The sequence below is a fragment of the Saccopteryx leptura genome, chromosome 1 (genome assembly GCF_036850995.1).
Source record: "Saccopteryx leptura isolate mSacLep1 chromosome 1, mSacLep1_pri_phased_curated, whole genome shotgun sequence".
NCBI lineage: Eukaryota > Metazoa > Chordata > Mammalia > Chiroptera > Emballonuridae > Saccopteryx > Saccopteryx leptura.
This window is the reverse complement of record NC_089503.1, coordinates 374,459,996-374,475,348: the sequence shown is the minus strand read 5'-3', so window position 1 is coordinate 374,475,348 and position 15,353 is coordinate 374,459,996. Positions and strand designations below refer to the sequence as shown.

Genomic DNA, 15,353 nt, shown 5'->3' with positions numbered 1-15,353 from the left:
TGCTTCTCCACCCTCCCCCTCTCCTTCCTCTCTGTCTCTCTCTTCCCCTCCCGCAGCCAAGGCTCCAGTGGAGCAAAGATGGCCCGGGTGCTGGGGATGGCTCCTTGGCCTCTGCCCCAGGCGCTAGAGTGGCTCTGGTCGCGACAGAGCGAAGCCCCAGATGGGCAGAGCATCGCCCCCTGGTGGGCGTGCCGGGTGGATCCCAGTCCGGCGCATGCGGGAGTCTGTCTGACTGCCTCCCCGTTTCCAGCTTCAGAAAAATACAAAAAAAAAAAAAAAAAATTTATTTTGGAACCAGAAGTTTGTATTTCCTTTCACAATGGAAAATGAAATAATCTTTATTTTTTAAAAAAAAAGTAGTATTTCACACTGGTCATTTAAAACAGCACAAGGAAACCCCACCTCAAATGAGAAGTCTGATGATCACTTTTGTAATATTTGAAAATAAACCAACTTTATTTGAATTAATGAATATCAATCAAGACTGGGAAGCACATTTATAACTGGTTTGGTTGAGGAAAACACTCAGCAATATCTTCATTAAAAGGCATTTTACATTCATTAGGGCTGGAAAGCGAATCCTGTTATTTTATCACCACAATTCAAGGTCTTGAGAAAATCAAGTAACTATTGTTTGGAGCGTCTCTATAAAATGAAATGTTTGTTCTTCCATCAAAGCTAGCCATCTTTTTGCTAAATTAGTTACCTCTCCAGCTTATAAAATGGGACAGCCAGGTGGTCAGGAAAGTAAGACAAATTCAAACCTCAGCTGGATATTTTACATTTTAAATATATGCATAGTCAATATCGTAAACTCTCTAGCTATACAAAATATATCTTAGATAACTGGATCCTTAAAACTATGTTTTGCCATAAGACAGATTGCTTTTACAGAAATACAGGCTAACCCAAACCCTCTGATGAGGCCATCTTTTATTTTATGTTTGGCTAGGGAGGGAAGGATTAGATCTATTCCTTAAGTAATAGTAAATAAAATTATGCACACTTGAATCATACCTAATTATGAACCGACAGTAAACTTAAAGAATATTGACAAAGGGAGAGACACAGGCGCTCATGAGGTGGGTACGTGTTGTTTGGTTTGAATGCTGAAAAGTAATGAACAGAAGGCCTTGTACGCAAAAAAAGGCCCAAGGCCAGTGATGTGACCCCCAAGTGTTGTCCTGACATCAGAACCAGGATGCCTTACATGTACATTTCTTTCTCTAATGCTTAAGGTTCTTTTTAATGTCATATACAAAAGTAAGGAAATGATCCCTTGGGAATCGTGGACTTAGTTTTAACAATATGTTAAGACTTCATTTTTGCAAGGAGGAAGACACCATCATCTTGACTCACTCTGTTATTGAAATGGCTCCAGGCCGATGGGAATAGGGCTGAGACAGGCACCTACTTCTTGCATATCTGCTGCCTCTGGGCCAACTTAATTTATAGACTCAGACACCCACTGGTTTCTCATGATGGAAAACTCTTACTAAAGAGACCTGACTCGGTCTCCCTTTTAATTTTATGTTTCCAGGTCTTGCTGATTCCTGGGACTCATAGATCTTCAGAGTCTATTCCAGGTGTGATCCATTTTGTGATGCTTTGTAATGTGTTTCGGCAATGTGACCAGTGGGCACCGGTGTGGTGAAGAGCTGCTGTTGCTTTTGACAGATGCTAGAATGTGTGTGTGTGTGTGTGTGCGCGTGCGTGCGTGCGTGCGCACGCACACACACGTTTCTCTAATAAAAATTCAGGATCCTCACTGGCCCTACCTGCAGAAGTGAACTCTGAGGACAGCACTATTTCCTGGGAAGCTCAAACTAGGTTGAAGCCCTGGCCGGTTGGCTCAGTGGTTGAGCATCAGCCTGGCGTGCAGGAGTCCCGGGTTCGATTCCTGGCCAGGGCACACAGGAGAAGTGCCCATCTGCTTCTCCACCCCTCCCCCTCTCCTTCCTCTCTGTCTCTGTCTTCCCTTCCCACAGCCAAGGCTCCATTGGAGCAAAGTTGGCCCGGGCGCTGAGGATGTCTCTATGGCCTCTGCCTCAGGCGCTGGAATGGCTCTGGTTGTAACAGAGCAATGCCCCAGATGGGCAGAGCATGGCCCCCTGGTGGGCATGCCGGGTGGATCCTGGTCAGGCGCATGCGGGAGTCTGACTGCCTCCCCGTTTCCAACTTCAGAAAAATACAAAAAAAAAAAAAAAAAAAAGAAAAGAAAAAACTAGGTTGAGATCCTGTGGCCGAAGAAACTGATCACGTGGTCTTCAATTTTCAACTCATTAGCTTCATGACAAGTAGCTATACCCCTTATTTAAACCAAGATCTTCATACTCATGCCTGTGACCCTGAATTGTCATACATTGTTTGGACTTCCTTTGTCAAGATGTGAAGTTTTCAAACAACAGAAGGAGCTATGCTCTGGATCAATCAAGATTTTATTTCTCCCACTCATCTTTTATAGTTATTAAAATCTTATCCTGTATCTTCCCTCTGGGCCAACCTGAGAGATAGGCAGTGCTGAGTAGATAGGTAGATTCAACTCAGTCACTCGGAGTTTGACTCTGGTTCCTGCCTCTGCCTCTCACTATGCTAGCCCCCTCACCCCACCCTCCACACAAATAGTGACATGAAAGTCACAGGAGATAAATACATTTAAAAAAATGGGATCTCAACCCAAATTAATCCCCTTTCTGGGCCACTGAAATGCTTTCTGAGGAATGAAAGGTCACCTCCTATCTTAAAACTCTGCAGTGTGGGGTCAAACTGCAAACCTTCAATACTCCCTGAGCTGGTCTGGGGACACGTAAGAACCCATCACACTGTTGCTGGGGAGATGATTCGCTGCGTATAGGACAAGCTTATGGCCAAAGCCGCAGGAGGCTGAAGGAGCTGAAAAAAAATCTCTTTTGAAAAAAATAATCATAAGGTAGTATCATATTATTATTATTTTTAAATACTCTGATAAATCTGGTCACGAGACCTTAAATCTCTAAGTCAATAGTTGCATTATATATATGATAATCTACTGTTGAAATAAAAAGATACTCCTGAATTAAGTATCCTTCCATCTCTGACTCCTCCTTTCTTTTTTAAATGGTCATTAATCATATAACTGCCCCCCCTCAGTGCCTATCAATAAAGTTATTTATGTAAAATTAAGTCAACTACAGAAAGAACATCTAGAAACAACAATATTGATTTGGTCTGGCTTGTTTGTTTTTAAAGGCTGCTTTGAAAGACTCGCCAGCTGCTGGAATTCTGGATCTCAATCAGGGCTGTCAGTGTCTGCCCACCCCCACCCCCACCCCCACCCCCTCGGGGCGCTGCTCCACCTGGCATCCTCATGCTTCCCCGGTGTCCTGGCGGGGCTACACGGATGTGGTCCAAGAACAGCGCCATCGTGGGGCTCGGGAAAGGAGCTGCCTCTTTGGTCAGAGTGCCCGTGCTGTGAGGGTCAGGGAAGGACTTCCCAGGACAACAGGATTTCACACGAATTAAAAGGCCTTTGGGACCATTCAAGCTTTCATCCCTCTGGAGGCCAGCTGGGGGCTTTTCCTCACGGTAAAAAAAAAAAGACCATTTCCTCACCAGTTCTCCTTTTTAAAACACCACCAGGGACAAGTTTCCAGGGACTTGTGGAGAGGATCTTTTAGAGATGGAAATGAATGAACGCATTCTGCCTTTTCAAAACTCTCAGGGTTATAAAATGGCCTAGTGAGAAATTTCCTCTTCCTTAGTGAGCTAAGAGAGACCCCCTGCTTCCTTCCCTCTGCTCTGATCAAGGGCTCACTTTTTTCTTCAGAGATCCCTGGAAGCAGGTAGGTCCGGGATTGCTTGGGTTAGAATTTGTTGACGTGTCTATGGAAAGGACCCATGCCGTCCCGCCCTCCCTGAGCAATGAGCCAAGTCCTGGGGCTTTCCGGCATTCGGGAGCCTCACTCTCCACTGACAGGCGACACAGAAGGGAGGCTTGTTGAAGGTGAGGGTCTGTGGCGGGTGGGTTTCCTCGCAGGGCACTCACTGGGAGAGGAGCTGACGATGAGCTCATTTCTCCCTGTTTCCTCTGCACTTGTCCCCATGCTCAAGCCAGGTAAGAGTTTAAGGGGGTGAAACTCAAGAAGAATGACTAGAGAGCAATGTTATCCTAAAAGAAAGTTTTCTTCTTTTTAATCTGGTAGTTGAGTCAGACGGTAGGAACATTGACCCAGAGGAACAAATACTTTTTTTTTTTCCAGGATCAAACCACCTGGTTTCCCGGTTAGAAAGGCCCGAGGACTTCCTTCCGAATTTCAGGACCATGCCACCCCCTTAATGTGGCTGTCCCCATGAGCGGCTGCAGTTGACTCCCTCCAGAACAGCTGTCTGAGACCCCCCAGACAGCAGAGCCACGTCTAGGGACAACCTGAAGAGCCTGCAAAGTCATTTTTGGCCAATACTTGGGTTTTTGCTATAAAATCAGTAGTTATATATCATCACCAGTTCAAGACTTACTTAGACCATGAGAGAGAAAACCTGTCTTGGAAATTCCCAGGGAGCACTGAGCATCATTAAAAGACATTTTTCTCTTCACACATCCCTCCACCTCCCACAGTCCTCCACTTCCTCACAGACTGAAATTCACTCATAAACATAGTCAAACCCAGGCATACGATCAGGAACAAAGCAACTACCCCTAAGCAAGCAAACCACATGGCTGATAGACCCCCGAGGGCCTTTTGGCATCAACACTGCTCCCCGCCCCTCCGCGTCCCAGTCCCCCCATCCCCCTCCCTGGCAAGCCCCAGACAGCAGAAACAGGGAGGCCGCTCGTGTCACCCAGGTGCGCAACAGCACCGTGACATTTACAGCACCGCAGCCAGCTGAGACTGTGTCTGAAGAGGTTTTCCAATCTGGCCTTCAGTGCCCAGTGTGACAGGAGTATCAGAAAGGAGGGAGTGACTCACGGTGCATCCGCCGGATGCGGAAATCCGCAGCCTGCTCCGTCCCTCTCCATTCACTCTCTCTGTCTCCCCCAAGAGCAGGGGCTTGTCCTTGGCCTTGGAGTTACTGACACAGAGGAGGGTGGAAGAGGGCACGGAGTTGCATGTTTCTAATGCATCTGCGGAGATATTTTGATATTGGCAGAAGGGGCCAGTGACAGTCCCACAGGGGGAGGGGGGGTTCTCCAGCACTGACCCCAAATACACTGAACCCAACCCAGGCCCAAAGGCTGAGAGCTTGACTCTTTCTAGCATTTCCGCTTGCAGATTCCTGGGTGATCAGATGGGGTTGGCGCTGACCTTCACCAAAGACAGCAGGCTGGAGTTGTGGGGATGCCAGCGAGGTGTGTGCCTGAGCAAAAAAGATGCTTCCAGAGGCAACGTGGAAGAGGAGTGTATGAAGCTGGAGTCCTTTGGGAGAAGGGAGTTCTTCTGCAGCAGTGATGGGGCGAGGTGGCCGTGCTCAGGAGCGGCTGAGGCGCTTGGCGACATCTGCGTAGGCCAGCTCGATCTCCGAGTCAGCCGCGCAGGTGTTGGTGAACTCATCCCGGGCGTAGGCGTTCTTGAGGTACCGCCACAGGCCTGTCATCTCAGCCGGGAAATCGTAGTTGCGGTATTTCTTGGCCACAATCTGCAACAGAGATGGCAGGACAGAGATGACGTGAGCGCAGGAAACAAATCACTGAGAGGTGTCAGTGCGCAACCCAGCGTGTGCACGCAGCGAGACCCCTCTGTGCGTCACAACCGGCCGGCGGCAAACTGTTCATGATGCGAGGGGGTAGTGCGGCCTTCTTATTTTATTTCGATTCATTTTGGGTTTTTTTAAATGATTTAATTATATATTCCTTAAATTAATATAATTTGCCCTTTGACCTAGTGATTCTGCTTCTAAGGATTTTTCCTTAGGAAGTAATTGTGGATGTACACAAACATTTAGCAACACATATGTGATCACAGGACTCTTTAGAAGGGAAAAAAAAAAAAATATATATATATATATATATATATATATATATACACACACAACACAAATGTCACATAATATATGAATGGATAAATACATTACATACACAAATGCAATGGTATCCTGGAGCACCATTATCAATGATGCCACAGAGGGAACTCCACTGATCTGGAAAACTCTTCAAGAGAGCGCCTCAAGTTTGAAGTGCAGTTTTCCTCATGTGGAAAATACATGTGATGACTAGACATATGTGTACCAATGTATTACCAGTGGTTATGTCTAATTGATATAAAATTAGTCAAATTTTTTTCTATTTTACCTTTTTTTTTTTTTTTTTTTTTACATAAGCATCCTTATTTACAGAAGGGAATAAAAACATAAAAAGTAAGTTAGATGTTGGAATGTATATCTAGGTTCAGGGTATCAAGTCAGAACCACATTGATTGCTGGGCACCTAGGCATTCTGAGGAAGTGCTGTTTGTGTTGCGAGAAAGAGTATCATAGTGGTTAAAAGCATGGGCTCTGGATCTGAAATTCTGATTCTACTATGTAACAGCTGTGTGATCCTGGATGAGTTACTTAACCTCTCTGAGCACCAATTTTTTTTTTAAAAAAATTATTGATTGATTGATTTTAGAGAGAGAGGAAGAGAGAGAGAGAGAGAGAGAAGTTGATTTTTGTTCCCCTTATTTATGAATCCATCCATTGGTTGATTCTGTATTTCTTGTATGTGCCTTGACTGGGGATCGAACCCTCAACCTTGCTTTATCAGGACAATACTCTATCCAACTGAGCTACCCAGCCAGGCCCTGAGCCCCAATTTCTTTATCTCTAAAATGGAGATAATAATGGAGTCAACCTGGGAGTACTAAATTAGTTAACACACAGAAATGTTTACAGGGGTGGCTGACTCTGACTCAGTGCTCAGAAACATTCCCTATTGTTGTAATTCATTCAGGCCCACCTTTTGCCTATTTGCATACATTCCTTCATAGATAAGAGCAGGATGGTCTCCTTTATAAGGTCCTACTAGCCAGGGAGGCTTCAGAGATGTGTGACCTGTGTGGTCACCATGGGCCTCACACTCAGAGAGTCCTGCTTATGGTCTAACACTCTGTTGTTGATGTCTGAAAATTCTGAATGCTTTATTATTATTGTGCACAGGGGCCTGCACACCAGCTGGTGCTTCCTCCAGCCCCTCAGGGCGGGAACAGCAAAGGGTAGTCTCTTTCCTGACTTCTGACTCCTTCCCTTGCTTTCATCTCAGAGAGAGCCCCACATCACTGGCCCCAGGATCCTCCCACTCCGAGAGACCCCAGATCAGGCACTATAGGCTTTCCTCTTTATTCTGGTGCCAGCAATATGCAGGGTCCCCTGGAAAGCTGTGCCCAGTGAAGGACAATGATGACCTCTTGCGTGAACAGCTCAGTCTCATAGAGATGGTCTCATTTCCAAGGGGGATGCCTTTCCCTCTCCATTCCCCTTCTATCGCAACCCCAAGGGCTGTTCTATTCTGAATAACAGGTACTGTTTTGGTGTCTCTTTCGGTTCCCTAGGTGTGAGCAGCATAAGGACAGGAACCATAGCTTCTTCATTTCTGTGCCCCCTTGATTATCTCAATAATGCTCTTGAGAGACAGACAACACCAAGCCTAGACTCAACCAGCTCTACAAAGAAAACACCCAGATACCCAGGCATAATGAGAAAACAAAGAAGTGCAATCCAAATGAAACCACAAGAGAGCCCTTCAGGAGATGAACTGAGTGATATGGAAATAATCAAACTTCTGGATGCAGAGTTTAAAATAATGATTGTAAGGATGCTTAGGGAACTTAGAACAACAATGGATGGTCATCATGAACACCTAAATAAATAGCAAGTATAAAAAAGGATATTGAAATATTAAAAAAGAATCAGTCGGAGATGACAAATACAATATCAGAAATGAAGACCACAATGGAAGGAATTAAAAACAGGATGGATACAGCTGAGGATCAAATCAGTGAGTTGGAGGACAACTGGAACGAAGGCATGAAAGCAGAGAGGAAAAGAGAAAAGAGACTCAAAAAGTCAGAGGAAACTCTTAGAGAGCTCTGTGACAACATGAAGAGAAATAACATCCGCATCATAGGGGTTCCTGAAGAAGAAGAAAAAGAACAAGGGATAGAGACTTTGTTCAATCATATCATAGCTGAAAACTTCCCTAAATTAATGCAAGAGAAACTCTCACAGTCCAAGAAGCACAGAGGACTCCATTAAAGAGAAACCCAAAGAAACCTACACCAAGACACATCATAATTAAAATACCAAAGCTAAGCAATAAAGAGAAAATATTAAAAGCTGCAAGAGAAAAAAAGTTATCACCTACAAAGAGCCCCCATAAGGATGACATCCGACTTCTCAACAGAAACACTTGAGGCAGAAGGGAATGGCAAGAAATATTCAAAGTAATGCAGAACAAGAACCTACAACCAAGACTACTTTATCCAGCAAGGCTATCATTTAAAATTGAAGGAGAAATAAAAAGTTTCCCAGACAAAAAAAACTCAAGGAATTCATTACAACCAAACCAATGCTGCAGGAAATGTTAAGGGGCATGGTGTAAACAGACCAAAGTGGGAAAAGAATATAGCAAAAGAGAAATACAGCTTTAAAGAATAAAATGGCAGCTTGACCAGGCGGTGGCGCAGTGGATAGAGCTTCGGACTGGGATGCCGAAGACCCAGGTTCAAGACCCCGAGGTCGCCAGCTTGAGCACGGGCTCATCTGGTTTGAGCAAAAGCCCACCAGCTTGAACCCAAGGTCGCTGGCTCCAGCAAGGGGTTACTCGGTCTGCTGAAGGCCCACAGTCAATGCACATATGAGAAAGCAATCAATGTACAACTAAGATGTTGCAACGCGCAATGAAAAACTAATGATTGATGCTTCTCATCTCTGTCCGTTCCTGTCTGTCTGTCCCTGTCTATCCCTCTCTCTGACTCACTCTCTGTCTCTGTAAAAAATAAAATTTAAAAAAAAGAAAAAAAAAAAAAGAATAAAATGGCAATAAACAATTACGTGTCAATAATAACCCTAAATGTAAATGGATTAAATGATCCAATCAAAAGACATAGGGTAGCTGCATGGGTAAGAAAACAGGACCCGTACATATGCTGTCTACAAGAGACACACCTTAAAACAAAAGATGCACATAGGTTGAAGGTAAAAGGATGGAAAAAAACATTTCATGCAAATGGAAATGAAAAAAAAGCTGGGGTAGCAATACTTATATCAGACAAAATGGACTTTAAAACAAAGAACATAGTAAGAGATAAAGAAGGCCACTACATAATGATAAAGGGAGCAATCCAACAGGAAGATATAACTATTATAAATATCTACGCACCTAATATAGGAGCACCTAAACATATAAAGCAGACTTTGATGGATATAAAGAGCGAGATCAACAGCAACACTATAATAGTAGGGGATTTTAATACCCTACTAACATTACCAGATAGATCCTCAAGAAAGAAAATTAACAAAGAAACAGCAGACTTAAAGGACACACTAGATCAACTCGATTTAATAGATATCTACAGAACCTTTCACCCTAAAACAGCAGAATATACATTCTTTTCAAGTGCTCATGGTACATTCTCTAGGATAGACCACATGTTAGGGCACAAAAGTGGTCTCAACAAATTTAAGAGGATTGAAATCGTATCAAACACTTTCTCTGATCACAATGGCATGAAACTAGTAATCAACCACAACAGAAAAGCTCAAAAAATTTCAAACACATGGAAACTAAATAGCAGGTTGTTAAATAACAAATGGATTGAGAATGAGATCAAAGAAGAAATAAAAAAATTCCTAGAAACGAATGACAATGAGCATACAACAACTCAAAATTTATGGAACACAGCAAAAGAAGTACTGAGAAGGAAGTTCATAGCACTACAGGCACACTTTAAGAAGCTAGAAAAAGCTCAAATAAACAACTTAACCCTGCATCTAAAAGAACTAGAAAAATAACAGCAAGTAAAGCCTAAATGTAGTAGAAGGAAGGAAATAATAAAAATCAGAGCAAAAATAAATGACATAGAGACTAAAGAAACAATACAGAGGATCAATGAAACTAGGAGCTGGTTTTTTGAAAAGGTAAACAAGATTGATGAACCTTTAACTAGACTCACCAAGAAAAAAAGAGAGAGGACTCAAATAAATAAAATTAGAAATGAGAGGGGAGAAATAACTGACACAACAGAAATACAAAGGATTGTAAGAAAATACTATGAAGAACTGTATGCCAAAAAACTAGACAACCTAGATGAAATGGACAAATTCCTTGAAACATACAGTCTTCCAAAAATCAGCCTGGAAGAATCAGAAAACCTAAACAGATCGATTACACCAAATGAGATCAAAACAGTTATCAAAAAACTCCCAACAAAGAAAAGTCCTGGGCCAGATGGCTTCACAAGTGAATTCTACCAACTATTCAAAGAAGAACTAACTCCTATCCTTCTCAAGCTATTTCAAAAATTCAAGAGGAATGAAGACTTCCAAGCTCCTTTTATGAGGCGAGCATAATTCTGATTCCAAAACCAGGCAAAGACAACACAAAGAAAGAAAATTATAGGCCAATATCCCTGATGAATATAGATGCTAAAATCCTCAACAAAATATTAGCAAACCGGATCCAACAATATATAGAAAATATCATACACCATGATCAAGTGGGATTTATTCTGGGGAGGCAAGGCTGGTACAATATTTGCAAATCTATCAATGTTATTCATCACGTAAATAAAAGGAAGGAGAAAAACCACATGATAATTTCAATAGATGCAGAAAAAGCATTTGATAAAATCCAGCACCCATTCATGATCAAAACTCTCAGCAAAGTGGGAATACAGGGAACATACCTCAACATGATAAAAGCCATCTATGACAAACCCACAGCCAACATCATACTCAATGGGCAAAAATTAAAAGCAATCCCCTTAAGATCAGGAACAAGGCAGGGGTGCCCCCTTTCACCGCTCTTATTCAACATAGTCCTGGAAGTCCTAGCCACAGCAATCAGACAAGAAGAAGAAATAAAAGGTATTCAAGTTGGAAAAGAAGAAGTAAAGCTATCATTATTTGCAGATGATATGATATTGTATTTAGAAAATCCTAAAGTCTCAGTCAAAAAACTACTGGACCTGATAAATGAATTCAGCAAGGTGGCAGGATATAAAATTAATACTCAGAAATCAGAGGCATTTTTATACACCAACAATGAACAATCAGAAAGAGAAATTAAGGAAACAATCCCCTTCACTATTGCAACCAAAAAAATAAAGTACCTAGGAGTACATTTAACCAAGGAGACTAAAGACTTGTACTCGGAAAATTATAAAACACTGATAAAAGAAATCAAGGAAGATACAAACAAGTGGAAGCATATACCATGCTCATGGTTAGGAAGAATAAACATCATTAAAATGTCTATATTACCCAAAGTAATTTATAAATTCAATGCAATACCAATTAAAATACCAGTGACATACTTTAAAGATATAGATCACATATTCCAAAAATTTATATGGAACCAAAAGAGAACACGAATAGCCTCAGCAATCTTAAAAAAGAAGAATAAAGGGGGAGGTATCACACTTCCTTATATCAAGCTATACTACAAGGCCATTGTACTCAAAACAGCCTGGTACTGGCATAAGAACAGGCATATAGATCAATGGAACAGAACAGAGAACCCAGAAATAAACCCACAGCTCTATGGATAACTGATATTTGACAAAGGAGGTAAGGAAATACAATGGAGTAAAGACAGCCTCTTCAACAAATGGTGTTGGGAAAATTGGACAACAACCTGCAAAAAAATGAAACTAGACCACCAACTTACACCATTCACACAAATAAACTCAAAATGGATAAAAGACTTAAATGTAAGCCATGAAACCATAAGCATCTTAGAAGAAAACATAGGCAGTAAGCTCTCTGACATCTATCACAGCGATATATTTGCTGATTTATCTCCACGGGCAAGTGAAATAAAAGACAGGATAAACAAATGAGACTATATCAAATTAAAAAGCTTTTGCATGGCCAAAGACAATAAGAACAGAATAAAAAGACAAACTACACAATGGGAGAACATATTTGACAGTATGTCTGATAAGGGGTTAATAACCAAAATTTATAAAGAACTTGTAAATCTCAACACCAGAAAGACAAACAATCCAATCAAAAATGGGCAAAAGAAATGAATAGACACTTCTCCAAAGAGGGCATACAGATGGCCAATAGGCATATGAAAAAATGCTCAACATCATTAATCATTAGAGAAATGCAAATTAAAACCACAATGAGATATCACCTCACACCGGTTAGAATGGCGCTCATCAATAAAACAACACAGAATAAGTGCTGGCGAGAATGTGGAGAAAAGGGAACCCTCCTGCACAGCTGGTGGGAATGCAGACTGGTGCAGCCACTGTGGAAAACAGTATGGAGATTCCTCAAAAAATTGAAAATCGAACTGCCTTTTGACCCAGCTATCCCACTTTTAGGAATATACCCCAAGGACACCATAGAAGGTTTCCAGAAGGAGAAATGCACCCTCATGTTTATAGCAGCATTGTTCACAATAGCGAAGATCTGGAAACAGCCCAAGTGTCCGTCAGAGGACGAGTGGATTAAAAAGCTTTGGTACATATATACTATGGAATACTACTCAGCCATAAGAAATGATGACATTGGATCATTTACAATAACATGGATGGACCTTGATAACATTATACGGAGTGAAATAAGTAAATTAGAAAAAAACTAAGAACTATATGAACCAATGCATAGATGGGACATAAAAATGAGACTTAGAGACATGGACAAGAATGTGATGGTAACAGGGCGTGGGGTGGAGGGGTGGGGAGGGGGCGAGGAAGGAGAGGGAGGGAGTGGGGGGAGGATAGGGGCACAAAGAAAACCAGATAGAAGGTGACGGAGGACGATTTGACTTTGAGTAAGGGATATGCAGCATAATCAAAGGTCAAAATAATCTGGAGATGTTTTCTCGGAACATATGTACCCTGATTTATCAATGTCACTGCATTAAAATTAATAAAAATAAGATTAAAAAAATAATGCTCTTGACAAGAGTAACCACACTAGCAAACATTTATTTCCTATGTGCTCTATCACAGGCACTGCTTTGAGCACTCTGCAAGCTACTGAAATCTCTAACTAACTCTACAAGGCAGAGTGTACTGTACTCCCATTCTGCAGATGAGAAAAGTAAAGAGGTTAAATGAAATAAGTAAGAGTTCTATACACAGTTGTATTTAATATTTTTTTAAGTGAGAAGAGGGGAGATACAGACTCCCACATGCACCTCCACCAGGATCCACCCAGCAACCACTGTCTGGGGCCAATGCTTTGACCAACCAAGCCACTGGCTGCGAGAGGGTAAGAGAAAGAGAAGGGGGAGGGGGAAGGGAGGGGAAGAGAAGCAGATGGTCCCTTTTCCTATGTGCTCTGACCAGGACACAGGAAAAAATCACGAATTTAACCAATATTACGGAATAATCAGTAATATTTATTGTAGTCCCTGCTTTCTAATCCACAGTTCCCTCCACATTGCCTCTCAGCCTATGCAAATGATAAAGGAATGACACTACTCAGAACCTCTCCAGTGCCATTGTTGCTTATCTCCAAACCTACTCTGGTACCTGCAAATCACACCTCCGCTCTACCACTGGGGGGCGCGCGAGAGAAAAGCCTGCCAGGGTGGGGGAGGGAGGGAGCCTGCCCCTTCCTGTTTGCTCCTGTGACAGCCGCTGCATCTAGCCTGCTGTTCTCTCTACACTCACAGAAGCAGTGTCATTCCACCAGCTCAGAAAGGCCAGCACGCAACGGTAACTCCACTGCGGAGGTTGGGTCCCAGTCCCACGGGCCATCGTCTGAACCTGGCCCCCAGCATCAGATGAGCAGCGCCCCACCTTAGAGGGCCAAGGCCTCACCTAAGTTCCTGAGTTTTAATAATTCTAACCTCTTCCGTTTGCCAGCCCCCTGCCCTCGGGGCAGTAGCTGACTCCTAAAGGTGGGACTTCGTTGTACATTTTGTGTTCCTAATTCTCCAGTATTTACTACTGTTTTTGATATGAAATTCTCCCAGTTAAAATGACCAGTTTTGTGCAGTCACCAAAGAAGGTGCCCCTGCCGTGTTCTGTCCAGCTTAGGTGTGGCTGACAGGCAGAGGAATGGAATTGAGCTCTTCAGCAGGACCCCCACCAAGAGGAAATGCGGGGCCAGCACCCACCACCAGTTCTGCTCGGTCTCTCTGTTCCCTGCGAGGTGAGGGCCCCTTGGGTTTGCCCACAGGCCTTTGGAAGAGGCTGTCTTGGCGGACGAGCAAATCCATGTAGGATTGGTGGATTACAAACTGATGGGTAGAGCAGCCTCAAGTCTCCCCAAGCTGGAAGTTAGCTGCAAGCTTTCAAAGGATAGAAAACAGAAGATATGCAATTTACGAAAATATATTTGTGTTTCTATCTGCCTTCCTGTTTGCTGCAGGAGCTGGATCGATCACAGTGCCAGGCAGAAGTCCCAGAGGAGGCTACCAAAGGTCCCTTGTGTCCTCCCTGCCTGAATCTGCACAGCCGACTTAGCCACAAAACTGGTTGTTTCCTCGGCTGTTGGCTTGACTTGAGGTGATGAGACCCAGAAGGGATCCAGACAATGAAAGTTCAAACCAGGCACTCAGTGAGCACCTGGGCCTGAGCCACTTGGCTTCCACGGATGAAGATGAACCTGAAAGTGAGCCAGGAGGGAGGGGGGGGTGGAGGGAGGGCACGCCCGAGAGTGAGAGGGTGAGGATTTGCACAGGAAGCTCTGACGTTTGCAGGAACTTCCATGCTCATGTTCTGAATTTGCTCTTTCATATGAAAACAGTTAGCTCCCACAGCCAAGATTAAGTTTTGGCGTCGGAAGCCAAAGTGGAGGCCTGACTTGGCTCCCCCTTTGTGCTCTCTGCACTCCAGAGGTTTGCCAGGTCTCTGGGATCTGATAAGCTGGATCAGCAGAAATCCAAGGAGACAGCCGGCGAGGCCCCGCCTTTGTCCCTCAGGCCGTCCTCCCTCTGATCCTCAGCCTCTCCCAGGGAACAGCGCACTGAACTTCGTCCGAGGGCAGGGCGTCACCTAGTCTTCAGGGCTGGGAGGACCTGGAGACATTGTAGGGGGGAAGCCTGGGGCCTGGGATCGTGGGTTTACCTTATTCAACAAGCGATTCTGGAGTGGGTGGTCAGTACATGTTTGAGTGAGAGAGAAGAAAAGAGGAAAAGGAGAGAGAAAAAAGAAGGAGAAGAAATAGAACTACATCTCTTCTTTTAGGCATGAGAGAAACAAAGTCCATAAAGA

General features: G+C 43.4%; 1 protein-coding gene across 2 annotated transcripts in view; it reads right to left on the bottom strand.

Moving 5' to 3' along the window:
* Positions 1–427: 427 nt before the first annotated feature.
* CLIC5 (chloride intracellular channel 5) overlaps positions 428–15,353 on the bottom strand; it is a 173,701-nt gene continuing 158,775 nt past the window's right edge. For both annotated transcript variants that reach the window (XM_066359285.1, XM_066359286.1), the window contains exon 6: positions 428–5,613. In XM_066359285.1, the coding sequence (XP_066215382.1) occupies positions 5,446–5,613 (168 nt within the window). In that variant the 3' untranslated portion in view covers positions 428–5,445. The remainder of the gene's footprint in view (positions 5,614–15,353) is intronic.